Genomic DNA, 14585 nt, shown 5'->3' on the forward strand with positions numbered 1-14585 from the left:
ATGACTTCACCTCTGATGTTCTGAACCAACTGACCGAGTTTTTTATCTAGGCAGATGTCATGGACTCTGAGATAGTTGAAGTCACCAGAGATACACCATCTGTATACGTAGCAGGAAGCAGGTTACAGTAAATGGGGTAGTTAGATGTTCAAGGCAAGTCAAGTCAAGAAGCTTTTACTGTCATTTCAACCATATATAGCTGTTACACAGTGAAATGAGGCAACGTTTCTCCAGGACCAGGACCATGCTACAGTACATAAAATAAATACAGAGCTAAGGACTTAGTAATTAAGTCTTAGCCACATAAAGTGCAACTGTGCAACCTGGTGCAAACAGTGCAGGACAAGACAAACAAGACAGTGCAGGACAAAAGATAGTGCAGACAAAAAATTTCAAGACAATACAAAAAAGAATATACACAAAAGGCGATAAACAGAAACAGTGCCGAACAGTGTAAACAAGTAGGATCATCCTAATTTGGTGATTGAGAAGTCAAATAAACCAAATATCAATACCAAGTAATTCTTCTTTGTGTGTGTGTGTGTGGAGTAAACCAAATTGCTACATCCATTTTTTTTAATTCTATTAAAATTCAGTATTTACAACAGATCTAGTGTTTGACATAAAGATGGTAACATAACATGATTGGATTATCTAATATTCACTCTAACTCTAATTACAGTAGGTTTGACTGGGACTTATCTCTGTACCTACATCCAATCAGTAAGGTTAAAGTGAAGTCAAATCTTCTACTAACAACAGTCTTAATCTTGCGCAAAATGTTCTTACCGTCTACATCCTCTTTTCCTTGCTGGTGTCTTTACCAAGCTCTCTTTACGCAAGATGTTTGTAAGACAAGGGCTTTGCAGAGGATCAGAATGTTTTAGCCTGAAAGGCAGTTAACTTGTCACGTAATTCACGTGTGTGGTTGGGTCTGAGTTTAAAAGGCTTTTAAGAAGCTTCCTGTTAGTAAGATAGTTCATGATGGAGTCTAAATGCCATTTACTGATTTAAAGGTGGGGGGCACGGTGGCTTAGTGGTTAGCACGTTCGCCTCACCTCCAGGGTTGGGGTTCGATTCCCGCCTCCACCTTGTGTGTGTGGAGTTTGCATGTTCTCCCTGTGCCTCGGGGGTTTCCTCCGGGTACTCCGGTTTCCTCCCTCGGTCCAAAGACATGCATGGTAGGTTGATTGGCATCTCTGGAAAATTGTCCGTAGTTTGTGATTGCGTGAGTGAATGAGAGTGTGTGTGTGTGCCCTCCGGGTTGGCACTCTGTCCAGGGTGTATCCTGCCTTGATGCCCAATGACGCCTGAGATAGGCACAGGCTCCCCGTGACTCGAGGTAGTTCGGATAAGCGGTAGAAGATGAATGAATGAATGAATGATTTAAAGGTAATACAGGCTGTGTAAAAGAAATATATCAAGAAAACAAGACGTACAGAATTAGTGTTTTCTTTTATTTTTATTGAAGACAATGCAAATGGTGTTATATGTACAGATATTGTTTATACTGTTCATTCACATTTAAGACTTATTACAAAAAATCTAATAAAAAAACAAATAAAAGGTAAACTGTGTGATTGAAAGAAGCCAGGTATTTAAAATGTGCTGTTCTGTCGAGCCAGGATGTAGTCGTGTTTGCGTCGTTGGCGGCACAGCAGTTGCACAAACACACACAGAACCAGCATGAAGAAGCCGGAGGCTACAAGAGCCACCACTAACCACGGCAACATGGAGTCTGTGATGGGAGACAGTTCAGTTATAGTGTGCAGTCTAATATTGCTCATGAACATGAATACTGAAGCCAGTATAAAAGAGGTCACATTGGAGACTTCTTCCATCAATGCTAAATAAATATCTCCTTTATTTATTTGACATTTAATAACTTTAACAGGACTGTTGGAGTGGTGCTTGAAAGGGTTAAAAAGGATGTAGGATATAATTTTAGACAGAGATTCCATCAAATTCCATATTTTCCATCTTCATTTACACATGTAATGTACACCTACCTTCCAGTTTAATTTGTATGACAACTTCCTGTTTTCCTGACAGGTTTAGAGCGACACACTTCAGCTCGGCCCTCGTGTCCTCTTTATGCACTTCTAGGAAGACCAGTAGCGCCTCCACATGGCCAGCTGACACCCTGCGGACAGATACAGGACGCTTCATTAATCCCCATTAACTCCCACTTCAGAGGATTACACTTCATAGTACTCTCATTTTCCTCCCTAATTTTGTTTTTCAAAAGAACAGATAGTTAGTATATAGTTTGAAGGTTTGTGATCCATGTGATCTGCTCTATGATCAGCAGGACACTCCAGTTCTTCCACTCCATCCTCAAACTCTACACCCTGTCTTCATGGAACTCAGTGGCTTTGTGCACAGGGACAACATCATGCTAAAACACTGTTTGTACTTCCACTGAAGGGAAACTGCAAAACTACAGAATACAGAGATGCTGTACAATTGTTTTTTTTTTTGGAGATGAATCACATGGGTGTGATGGTCATGCTTTTAAGTATATATAGTATGTATACGTTTTTGACTAGAATCTTGAAACCATTACATTCTAAATATAGATGACACCCAAAAAGAGCCAATTATTATTATTATGACTATTCCTTTATTAATATTTACATTTACCTTTACAGCATTTAGCAGAGCGAAATTATCCAGATAGTGATTATCCAGAGCGACTTATATTTTATCTCATTTTATACAACTAAGCAATTGAGGGTTAAGGGCCTTGCTCAGGGGCCCATCAGTGGCAGCTTGGTGGAAGTAGGAATTGAACTCACAACCTTCCAATTGGTATCCCAACACCTTAACCACTATGCTACCACATCCCAACTAAATTAATATCTTAATATACGCCATATAAATTCTTACGTCTGACTCATCTTTTAGTTTTTTTTAACCTACATTTAGAAGCAGTGTGAATGTTGTACTGTAACATTTGAGGAAATTAAGATATTGTTTTATTTACTAATATCTGATGTGTTTTTTGTCAGGGCTGCACTAGTGAATGTGGAGGGTTTTGAACTATCACCTCTTGGCTTCCTGAAACACTCGACCGTGCAGATGAGAGCCACCCACTGATTGGCCATCCACTAGCCAGGTGAGCTCGGTGACGTCGGCTGACTCGTATCCCACAAACGCCTTGCACTGGATCACTAAACTGGAGCCTGAACACAAGCGACATCAAACAAACACAATGAGACAAAAATATATGTTCCAGTGTATTTTTCTTTTATTAACATTTTTACATGAACACTGCATGTGTGTGTGTGTGTGTGTGTGTGTGTGTGTGTGTGTGTGTATAGTTCTACACACACTATAATGAACAGATCCACAACTTAGAGCTGCATACAGTATATAAATCCACCTTTATTTACATGTACTGTATTTATTTATTTATTTATTTATTTATTTATTTATTTAATAGTTTTACTAATTTTAGTTTTATTCCTTCTGTCTCTTAGTTATGTCACAGCCAGTATTTCTGAAGTCCCTGCTTGCACACAATGGCCAGAAAAAAAAACTTTCTCTCATTTCATGGTAAGATATCTTACCATGTTGAGAGCTATTCCCATCATAGAACAGCGTAAACTGGTTCTAACCAGAGCAGAAACAGTAGTGGAACGCCCCAACTGGAAAACAAGGAAATTTCAAAGTGATCCCAAACTTTTGAAAGGTTGTGTTGATCATTTATGGAAGGAGTCACCAGTGTCAGTGCTTTTTAACGGTCAGAGTTAAGATGTATTTTGTCACGGAAAAGTCTCATGGAAGCCTCAGTGCTTTATCGCTGTCATTACGTTATATTATTGCTGTGGGACATGAAGTTATTAGAAATAATGTTCTTTATAATGGTAACAGTGACTCCATATGCCAACAAACAACATGCCTCAAGTGTTATAAAATGCTTCCAGAAACTTTACTATTAAAATACATCTCACATGTTGTTCACACATCATTTCTTCCATTATTTATTCCAAAGTTAAAGTGTTTTAAAGCTAAGTACTTTATAATGGTCAGAACTGCGGTGGATCTGGAGACTATCCCAGGAATTATTCACATATTCATATTTTTCCATATTACCCACAATGCACTGCTTCGTTGCCTGTGTATCACACTGTGCTGCTTGATGACTGAAACCCGATGTTACATACACCATAATAGATCATTCATCACTCAGTGCTATGATTAGTCATTACGTTTTGTGTGCATCATGCTGTTTTAGCTTGTATGTGATCTGTCTGGTCACTGATTAAAAGAGATGAAACTCACCGAGACTACTTTCAACCACAGAGCCGTTTACAGGAGTGGTTATGTGAAGAGGTGGTAGGATGGGAGCTGCAAGGAAACGTTCACAACATTACACACACAAAATATATCACAGTACAGTATATGATGTAGCTCAAAATGAATGTTTGCAATGCCTGCTTTTTTCTATTTTACAATTTATCAACCAAAAGCATAAATCCAAGACCAAACAGATGAGAGGATGTGAAAGCGTAGAGAGGACGAAGCCCAGCCAGGGGGTCTGTGACTTGTAACTTACATTATTACAGTGTTTTTTAATTAATGACATTATTAGTCCCATACTAATAATGTGTGCATACTGAAAACACACACTTTTAGATAATAAGCCTAATATATGAAAACGTTATAGATTATGTTCAGGAAATAGAGTATAAACCTGTACTGAGAGGAGCTGAGGCAGGTAGTTTACAGTTAAAAATGTTCCCGGCTGAGAAACTGACATCCATCTCTTACAGAAGGAGGGGAAATAATTTGAAATGATACTAAAGGAACATTATAAAGTGCATACGAAATGTTTTATTTTTCTAAAATGAAATGTAGGTGTTGTCAGCATTTTGCACAAAGGTTACACAAACCCCTTTTGCCAAACTTGTACTGTATACACACACACACACACACACACGTATATGTCTAACATCACTCACATGTCTGAGTAACTTCTCGTGATCTGGTGGTGGCTTCTGTGTGCGTCTCCGGGACGCTGGTTACTGGAGCTGGAAAAAAAAGACACGATAAATTGATTTAATGACACGAGCTAGAAGTAACACACTGACTTTCTGCGCCTCTATGAAGAATGCATGATGTAATTATTCAGTCATTACTCTGTTAGAAACTGTTCATAATCAAACACATTTCAGCTGTCATTTTATTCATGTTTTAATATCAAGTTGCTTGGACCCTGTTAAGAAAAACAGTTCTAAATAAAAACTAAAGCTGTTTAATGAGACCCAAATGCCTTTAGTGTCTAGTATATGATGAAAAAAAAAAACCTCAGGCAGTTTAATATATATTATAAATTCTTGTTGCTTTTTAACTCTCACTTCAGCTACTAAGAATTTCAATTTTAACATTTAAATTTTGTCTTTTTTACATCACTGTCTAAAAAAAAATTCCTGAATAACCGTTTTTATTGCATCATCTGTTAGAAAAGAAAAATAATTTGCTACATATTGTTATTTTAAATGTATTTTTAAAACTGTGCAATAGAATTTTTGATTATTATTAAGAATCAAGATAAAATTCTATCTGTTTTAAATCACTCAGAGAACCAGGCTGCATATCACAAGCCAGTGTAAGTCTATTCATTTAATTCAATCAAATCGATTTAATTAAGTTTTATTTATATCGCACATTAAACAATGGACACTGATCATTATTTCAATTTATCCCTAATCATTAACTTTCAGCTGATTTTTATAAACTTTATAGACTTTAAACTTTTCCCATGTAAATACAGAGCCACTGGAGGCTGTTACTGATGGTGAGATTGTGTTCAAACTCAGAATATTTCATGTACAATAAAATAGGAGTTTTGGGGTTTTGTTAATTTGTGGAGTTTATGTCGACTCAATGGAAAGTTGCCTCTTGGAAGACTGATGACCTGTCTGTTTTTGCCCAATGTGGCATCTAGGTTTCGTCTTTCTGTCTCTATTTATTTCACTTCATTCCAATATTAGACTCTAGTACACTGCTAACTCACATCTAACTAACTATCACCTGGAATATATATAATCATCATCATCATCATCATCACTACTGCTTTTACTCAATAACTCAAGGTAACCTAAAGCACTGTTAAAACACTGTTGAGTAAAGAATAAGACATATTTCTACATTTAGACTGAATAATGCTGGATGAGCATAAACTAATATGGTTCTAAAGCCTTCTGTACTCTATATTCAGTTTAATAAATTTGTATACATTTGTATTGCACATCAAAGTAGCTTTACAGGAATCTATATAGGCTCAGGACAAATTATAAACATATAAATTAATCCCTAATGAGCAAGTCAGAGGTGACGGTGGTGAGGAAAAAATTCCTTATCCTGGATTCTCTCAAGGTTTCTTCCTAATATCATCTCATCAGGAGTTTTTCCCTGCCACCATTGCCTCCAGCTTGCTCATCAGGGTTAGATGTGATATATCATATATAAATATATATAAGTGTCCTCAGTTCTCGTGTCCTGTTGTCTGTATGATGTCGTGTATGTGACTGCATAATGCTTCTGAGGTTCTGGTCTTACACAGCACTCGTAGTTTCCAGGTCCTGCTAACGTTGTATTGTTCGTTGTTGATAATCACCATCAGCCAGCAGGTGTACAGGCCCTCGTCTTCTGCCGAAACGTTTCTGATGGTCAGACTCAATTTGTCTCCTGACAAAATTGTGTAACGTGTCTCGTTTATTAACGGAACACCAGCGTGAAAACCCTGGACATAACAAGTGTAACTGAGCACTGATACAGTATACTTGTAGGAAGTTTCAGGATTGTGGTTCAACCCTAGTCTAGACAAACATATAGTCTATCTTCCTCTTACTAAACAAGCCTCCACAAAACACGCACCTTGAACCAGTGTGAACTTTCCAGCCTGTTGAAATGGTTAATGTGCGGACACTCGATGGTCAGGTCCTTGCCTGGTTTTGAAGAAACAGGATATGACATCATCTCCATGTCTTCTTTTCCTTTCTCATAAATGGTCACAGTGAAGCTTCCAGTTAGGCAGAAGGTGTCGCTGCTAAATGGTCGACAAAAACACCACACACACGTCAGAAAACACGACACAATCTCAACTCTGAGGGTCTAAGTGCACTGGAGTGTAAAGGTTAACAGATGTGAAGAAGCTTTATTTAGACAGTATTAAATAAATAAAACAATACAGCACTGTTTGATTCTCGATTCTGATTGGTCAGGAAGTACTGATTAAATCCCTCTAAAAGAGAAGATGATCTCCAACATCTCTTCAGTATTAATGCTCTTGTTCTAATGCTTAATCGTTTCCATAGTAACAGCGGGATCTGTATTGCATGGACCGGTACTGCTGACACTCCACATACTGTAATCTACACATACTCCTTGCTATAAAAAGAAAACGTTTAACAGTTGATAGGGTAATGAAGGAGTCTCCAGTGTCAAAATTCTAAATGTAACTTGTCGTACTATAAATGTAACTATAAATGGATAAAAACTATGTGTTATCTTTCTTTTGCATTGATTTAAGAGGAATAAAGCATTTTGAGAAGAAAAAAATAACTGATTTGTGATATTGATTCATTCCTTAAAATTGGGGTCTCCGTTGTTTGATAAATGCTTCAGAAAACTGAGTCGGGCCGGTAAACAAAACAAAAACAAAACTAATTTGTAGCAGAAAGGGGCGGGTCTTGTCAATATGGGCAGAGACAGTGTTCAGTGCGCATGTGTGACATTAGCAGAAAGCAGTTTTAACATTGACATGGAGGATAAAAACAAAGAAAGAAAGCGAAGAAAGTAGGACCGTGTTAATATAGGATCAGCTTTCCAGCACTGGAGAGAACTGAAGGAGCAGGAAGTTGGCCACATATTCACAGATTGGAGTTTAATATTTTCATATTAAAAAAATTATTAAAATGATACAAAAAGACATTTCCCCCAAATAAGTGTTGTAGTATAACTATCAGGACATCAGTGATGTGTGAGCTGAATTTGGTGACAGTACAGTGTATTACAGTGAAGTTATTGACTGTTTTTGTAGTATTCGCTTTTCGGGTTTTGCACTTTGCAGACCGACAGTCCCTTGGAATCTGTCTCACAGTCGTCCGCACACAGAGACTTGTGTATTTTGTCCACCGTGGAGGAAAGCTGATTTTGATGAAAACTGAGTTGTAGCTGCCTCTCTACATTACTACGATAGAAAAGAGGTGTTATTTGTGTAGTAACAGCGTTTAGCTCAGGAGTTATTGACTCAGGAATCTCCAATCTGTGAATATGTGGCCAACTTTACTTAAGACGCTTTTTTCCTTCTCGATAGGTGAGGTTTTGCTTTGTTACACAGAACTAATATATGCCGTCCTTTGCATGATTATTGTATTATTATACTACATTGTATTTGTAGGTTTCATTTAGTTTTTAAATAAAGAATCAGCCTGATATTTTGTGTGAATTTTAATGCCTCCGGTTGCTCATTAGGGATGAATAGAAATTTCAATTTAACATTTGATCCTTTATATTCTGAATTTTTATATTCCTGTCAAGCTGCTTTTCCCAATGTCCAGTGTTAAAAGAGCTATACAACTAAAACTAGGAGTCTGAAAATGGACTAATGGACTAAAATGGATAAGACTGAAAATGAACTGATCTTAAAGCTAGCTGTGCTTTGAGGTGAGTGTGTGATGATTTATCTACATTATATGTTAGCTACATTAGCCTTGTAGCCTTAATGTGAAAAAACACACACTTCAGGCGAGAAACATGTCTAAAGAAAACTAAAATAGTATTTATAAAGAAACCTTTAGTTTGTAAGAGTTTATCTGCAGTTCTGCGTTTAGTGTCATATTATGTGCTTTTGTTAAAAGCTAAAATGTGAGAAATACGTTAAAGGAGATTAGACATGGATGTATTCATAGAGAAACAGTGGAGTTAAAGTTTAACTCTCAATATTACAGCTGAACCTTTTTCTGAACCTACCTGAACACGTAGGTGTATGTTCCCGAGTCTGAGGACAGAGAAGGGAGGAGCCAGAGGGTTCGACCCTGCTGTACGACCCTGTGAGCCTGTTTACTGAGGTCATGATGCTTGCTGTGGAACAACTGGAACACGGTGCTGTTGTCTTCAGGAAGTTCCCTGTACCAAATGTTAGCTTCCAGAATGGGAAATGTGATGGCCATAGCTTCTCCCTGAGCGTGGAAATCCTCAATCTCTTCACCAATCACCTCACAACCAGCTAGAAAGATCATAGGTGTCTATAAGTTTTTGGGACAACAACGTGGACCGAAGCAGTTCATAAAAAAATAACAGAAACATACAGTAACAATTTTATTATTGCAGTTAGTTATTGGCTTAGTTTAGCTAGCAAAATATTTGTATTAATGTACTGGGATTTAAACCAGAAGTGAGCAATAGGAGTGGACGTGGTCAAACCAGAATGGGTTTCTTAATTTCTTTCCAACAATCCATCCATTCCTATAAACCCTACCACTATAACTACAGATACAGTAAATAAAAACTCATTTTATTCTAACAAACAGTAATTTGCGGAATCTTCCTGAACTCCACAGTACTTACAGCCATATGACTCGAGTTCATCATGAAAGTGAAAAGTGACGTGACATACAGCTAAGTATGGTGACCCATACTCAGAATTTGTTCTCTCCGTTTAACCCATCCAAAGTGCACACACAGCAGTGAGCACACACACAGCAGTGAACACACACACACCGTGAACACACACCCGGAGCAGTGGGCAGCCATTTATGCTGCGGCGCCCGGGGAGCAGTTGGGGGGGTTCGGTGCCTTGCTAAAGAGCACCTAAGTCATGGCCAGCCCGAGACTCAAACCCACAACCTTAGGGTTGGAAGTCAGACTCTCTAACCATTAGGCCATGATTTCCCAAACTTCTCAATTGAGACTTTCTGGAAACGTTTCTATCTAACATGACAGAGGAAGTTTAGAAACTGCTTTTTAGAACAACCAAGTCTTTTCCGAAACCTGTTTATAGGTGACATCATAATGCAGCAATTTCATCATGATGCTGATTATTTTCAGTTTTGGGTTTTGTTCAATTCCAGAAAGTTCAGAAACAGTAAACCATCCATAGGTATCTGGATGATATATTTTGTTTTAATAACAATGGAGAATGTTGAATTTTACAATAAATTTACAAAATAAATTTTCACCTGTTTCTGTTTTTAAATTGAGGTTTTTTCTTGTCATGTTCTTAACAAAAATTAAGTATGAAATCTGTATAAAATAATGAAAATATTAAACTATAATTTCTTTAGAAACAAACCAAACAAATAAGCAAGTAAATAAATCAAAATTAATTAATTAATTAATTAATTTAAAAAAAAGACTGCACCTACTATTTGTATTAACTTTTGTTGAAAATATCCTTTTATCCTGATTTTATTACAGTATCTGTTTGCTAAAATTTTTACCGGTATCACCGCAAACAATAGAGCTTATATCCAGATGCAATGTGTCAGAGTCTCCTGAATTTAAAAAACAAAACAAATTAAAAAACCCAGAAAATTTTAAATAATAAATACGGTCAAAGGTTTTCTTGAACAGGATTCTGAACCCTGGAGGAAAGCATTGTCTGCTCTCTCAGGTGAATGATGAGAGTGACTGGAGTCTGGAAACTAGTTTTTCTATGTTGACACTGGTGTTAATCTTTCATTTAGCTTCAGTAACCGGTCAGAAATGCTTACTGCAGGTTTTAGACCTAAATATTTAAATATATATTTTTTTTACAATCAAATGCAAAGTTATTTTATTGAACGGTTTGAGTTCATTATGGTTCAGGTTCAGTTGTTATTACCTACAGAAACACAATCACTGGATTTAATAAAGGAAATATTTCTGTTTTAGAAAACTAATCAATTTGTTAACTGATGGATTTGCGGAGAAAAACAAATCAAATTCACTCCAAACAGCCGTAATATTCCTGTGTGTAGAAAGCAGGACTGTCTGTCTGATCCGTCCTGTCCTGGATTTACCTGTACTTGTCGTGTCTGGAGGTACCATTATGATGCCAGCAAGATTTCTTATAATAATAATAATAATAATAATAATAATAATAATAATAAAAAAAAAACATGACATAACTTCACCTGTTACATTAACTCTTACTAAAATCCACAAACCCACCATACTAAAACCCACCATACAACATTTCCACATACAGTACGTTACCTCTCACAGGCACTGCGCAGACAGGGGAGAGTCCACAGGACAAGATAATCCACACGCTGAAACCTATAACACACTGAGTGAAAGAAGAACACACACAAACACACACATACACACACCAGATCAGTCACAGGTCATGTACTGTGGGACTTTCCTACTTTTCAGACAGCCCCTTTAACACAAATAAACCCCACAGACTCTGACTTATAGAATAAAAGAGAGTTAATAATTTGTCGACTTATTAAAGAGATACAGAGATTTTTCTCTTCCTAAACTTAAACAATTAAACATAAACACTGTTAATATGTTTCAGGTTTTGCTCTTTAGAAAGACATGCTGAGAAAAAACTCAGTGCTTAAGTTTACTAGTAAAAATGATAAATATTATTAAAACATGTGCAACTATATTTTATTCCATTTACTAGAGCTAGTTTCTTCTTCCTGATCTTTCCACCACACGGATGAGTTACTGAGGTTCAGATTCACCACAACACAAGTGAGCTAATAAAACTTACAGTACATTATAAATAAATAAATAAATAAATAAATAAATAAATAAATAAGAAGAACGCTCTGGCTATGCTTTACGAACCACTGGACACCTCCAATGTTTTTTTGAGAAGCACTGATTTAGAGCCCAGTTAAAGAAGAGATTGAGACTCTCATGAACTTTCTGGACTCAATCATGAGAAGCAAAAATGATAAGTGGAAAAATCCTCATAGGTTTAATGTTTCAATCTATAAACTGAAAGTATAGTCTGAGTTTCAGTTCAGTTCAAATGTTGTACAGTAAATTCAGAACTGTTGATCATCTGTACCTCTGCTTTATATAAAGACAGCTTTTACCTTTCGTTCGATATTTATATTTACTAGCGCTGTATGATGTCATTTGCATAAAGAAAAGATTCTAATTGATAGAACAGGATTCACAAAAACAAATATTTGATATATTTTATCTAAAAAAAATTAACTGCCTGGGAAAAAAAACAACTTAATAATCCACAGTATTCAGTCATTTCAAGGTTTTTACTTCCAATAATAATAATAATAATAATAAAAAAGATTCTTTCTGTTTAACCACATTTTGTTGAATAATACTGCAATTAATTCTATATTAATTCAAACAATTTTTCAGTGACCGTTTTCTGTGAACAAATATTGAATATCTGCTATCTCTTGCACACACACACACACACACACACACTAAATTTCCTTTGAGAGATCAATAAATTACATTCAATTTATTGTTAAAGATTAAATTCTCACCTGGCTTTTGAAGGTAATCATGGTGAAGGTGAGGATTAGACTGAAAAGGTGCTGGTGATGGTAGAGCGCTCGATGGAGAGAGAGAGAGAGAGAGAGAGAGAGAGAGAGAGACTGATAAAGACATGCACAGATATATGCACATATGATGAAGGAGGAGACTTTAAGACGTGAGCAGGTTCCTTTTTCCTCGCTTCGACGTGTGGACTGTGTAGGTGGCGGTTGGGAAAACCTTCAACTGTGAGCTCTTTTAAGGTTCCTCAGAGGAGCCTGGAAATTCCTTTCCATGACACACACATACAAAACAAACAGACACACACATACACACACACACACACACTTCATGACACACATCTGTAGAACAGTGTGTATATGAACAGTGTCAGTCTCTACAGAAAATCCATGACATCACACTTGTTCTGCAGCTTGACTTTGACAAGCAGATGGTTAAATCTGCCCCAGTAGATCTGACACACAAAGCTCTTATAGATGGTTTTAAAATAAGGAACAAAATAAAAAGCCTGAACATTTTGCATCAAATCTTACAGAAATACAACACAGTATTGTTTCTGGCTAGTATGACATTATAATACACATAATACCTCAGTGTGCTCATTAAACTAATAACATTTCAATAACAATAAAAATTCTGCCTTTTTAATTTTGTGTTCATGTGAAATTTTTACGATACTTATGCAACTGCTGGCTGAATAAAACTGCTTCCGTAAAACTGTGGGAACTTTTACTATTATCTAATAACTATACATAGACCATCTCTTTCTCTCTCTCACTCAAATGTTAAAGCAATGTTAAAGATTTTTGTCATTGTGTATTTATGTAAGAGTTTGATGTAAAAAAAAAAAGAAAGAAACAGACATAAAAACAGTTAACATTATTTAATGAACACAGTAACATTAACCTTAATGGCGTTTAAGTCTAAGACTGATCTGAGAAAATGCTGAACACTCCTATTTAGTACTAAACTAGATGATAACAGAAGTGTATTCAGGAAACTGTTTATTATTTATACGACTCATGAATAACGATCATCTCGTTACAGTCAGATCTCAAAGCAGGAATAACTAAATAAAATTCAACAAAGAACATATTGTGATGTATCGATCGATGGCACACGTGACGAGTAAAGGCTTTTTGTTCATTACTCTATCATTATACATTTTTTTTAATCCATACTGTATTTTTATTTATGTATCTAGCTGCTAAGACAAATTATTAGCAATTAACCCCTTAGCAAGGACAGAAATTATAAATACTTTTCTTAAGCATAAAAGCCTGAATGTATCTACACATGAAGCATAGCAGGACAGGAAGCAGCTCAGTTCTCCGACTACACTACAAGTACTAAACAAGTACCATTTCCACCTAAACAAAACACAATTCTAACACCAAGCAGTTAAATAAACAGACAAAAAAACTGTGTAAACATTGCGCAAAGATGACACCAGCGATCGGCCATTACGTTACAAACACAACAGATTCTGTACATTCCACTGGTATGAGGATGAGTTTCAGGATGAGGATGTTTTTTTCTGTGTTCCATCTTCTCTGACTCTTCTCTCCCTTCTGACATTCTAAGTATTAGAATTATTCAGATCCACTGTGTAGTTTCTCATTATATACTCATTATAATCTAAGCATGTTGTTTTTAAGCAAGAGGCCTTAAAAATAGGCTGAGTGTTGAACAGGTTAAAGTTATTCTATTCTATTCTGCAGCACAAACTTCTGAGAAAGTGCATGCTGGCTGTGATAGAAAGGAGTCCGATCACAGAGAGCATCACAGTTTGATGAGTCTGGAGCTGTGTAGCTGCAGAGTAGTCAGAGGGACCATGAGGACTCCTAGAACATCAGTGAAAGCTTCTACAGTGGACATCAAAACTGGACCATGGATCAATGAGGTCTGGTCTGAGGAATCCTGGTTTCTTTAACATTGTGTGCATCTTCTTACCTGATGAAGAGATGGCACCAGGATGCACTATGGAGCTGGTGGTGGTCTAGGAGGCATGAAATGTTCCTCTGACATGTACCACATATATGCCTGATCTGATCTGCTGTTGCAGATCAAATTTACACCTTCATAGCAACGGTGTTCATGGTCAA

At 36.6% G+C, this 14585-nt stretch overlaps 1 protein-coding gene across 1 annotated transcript; it reads right to left on the bottom strand.

The window, feature by feature from the left end:
- Nucleotides 1-1471: 1471 nt before the first annotated feature.
- LOC132849871 (interleukin-1 receptor type 2) lies at nucleotides 1472-12593 on the bottom strand. Its single transcript, XM_060875812.1, has 10 exons — nucleotides 12471-12593; nucleotides 11209-11281; nucleotides 8983-9238; nucleotides 6886-7057; nucleotides 6568-6751; nucleotides 4968-5036; nucleotides 4288-4353; nucleotides 3050-3185; nucleotides 2010-2143; nucleotides 1472-1738 (listed from the first exon to the last, which is right to left on the bottom strand). The coding sequence occupies exons 1-10, from the start codon at nucleotides 12489-12491 to the stop codon at nucleotides 1599-1601; spliced, it is 1251 nt and encodes a 416-aa protein (XP_060731795.1). The 5' UTR covers nucleotides 12492-12593; the 3' UTR covers nucleotides 1472-1598.
- Between the last annotated feature and the right edge of the window lie 1992 nt (nucleotides 12594-14585).

The sequence above is a fragment of the Tachysurus vachellii genome, chromosome 8 (assembly GCF_030014155.1).
Source record: "Tachysurus vachellii isolate PV-2020 chromosome 8, HZAU_Pvac_v1, whole genome shotgun sequence".
NCBI classification, from domain to species: Eukaryota; Metazoa; Chordata; class Actinopteri; order Siluriformes; family Bagridae; genus Tachysurus; species Tachysurus vachellii.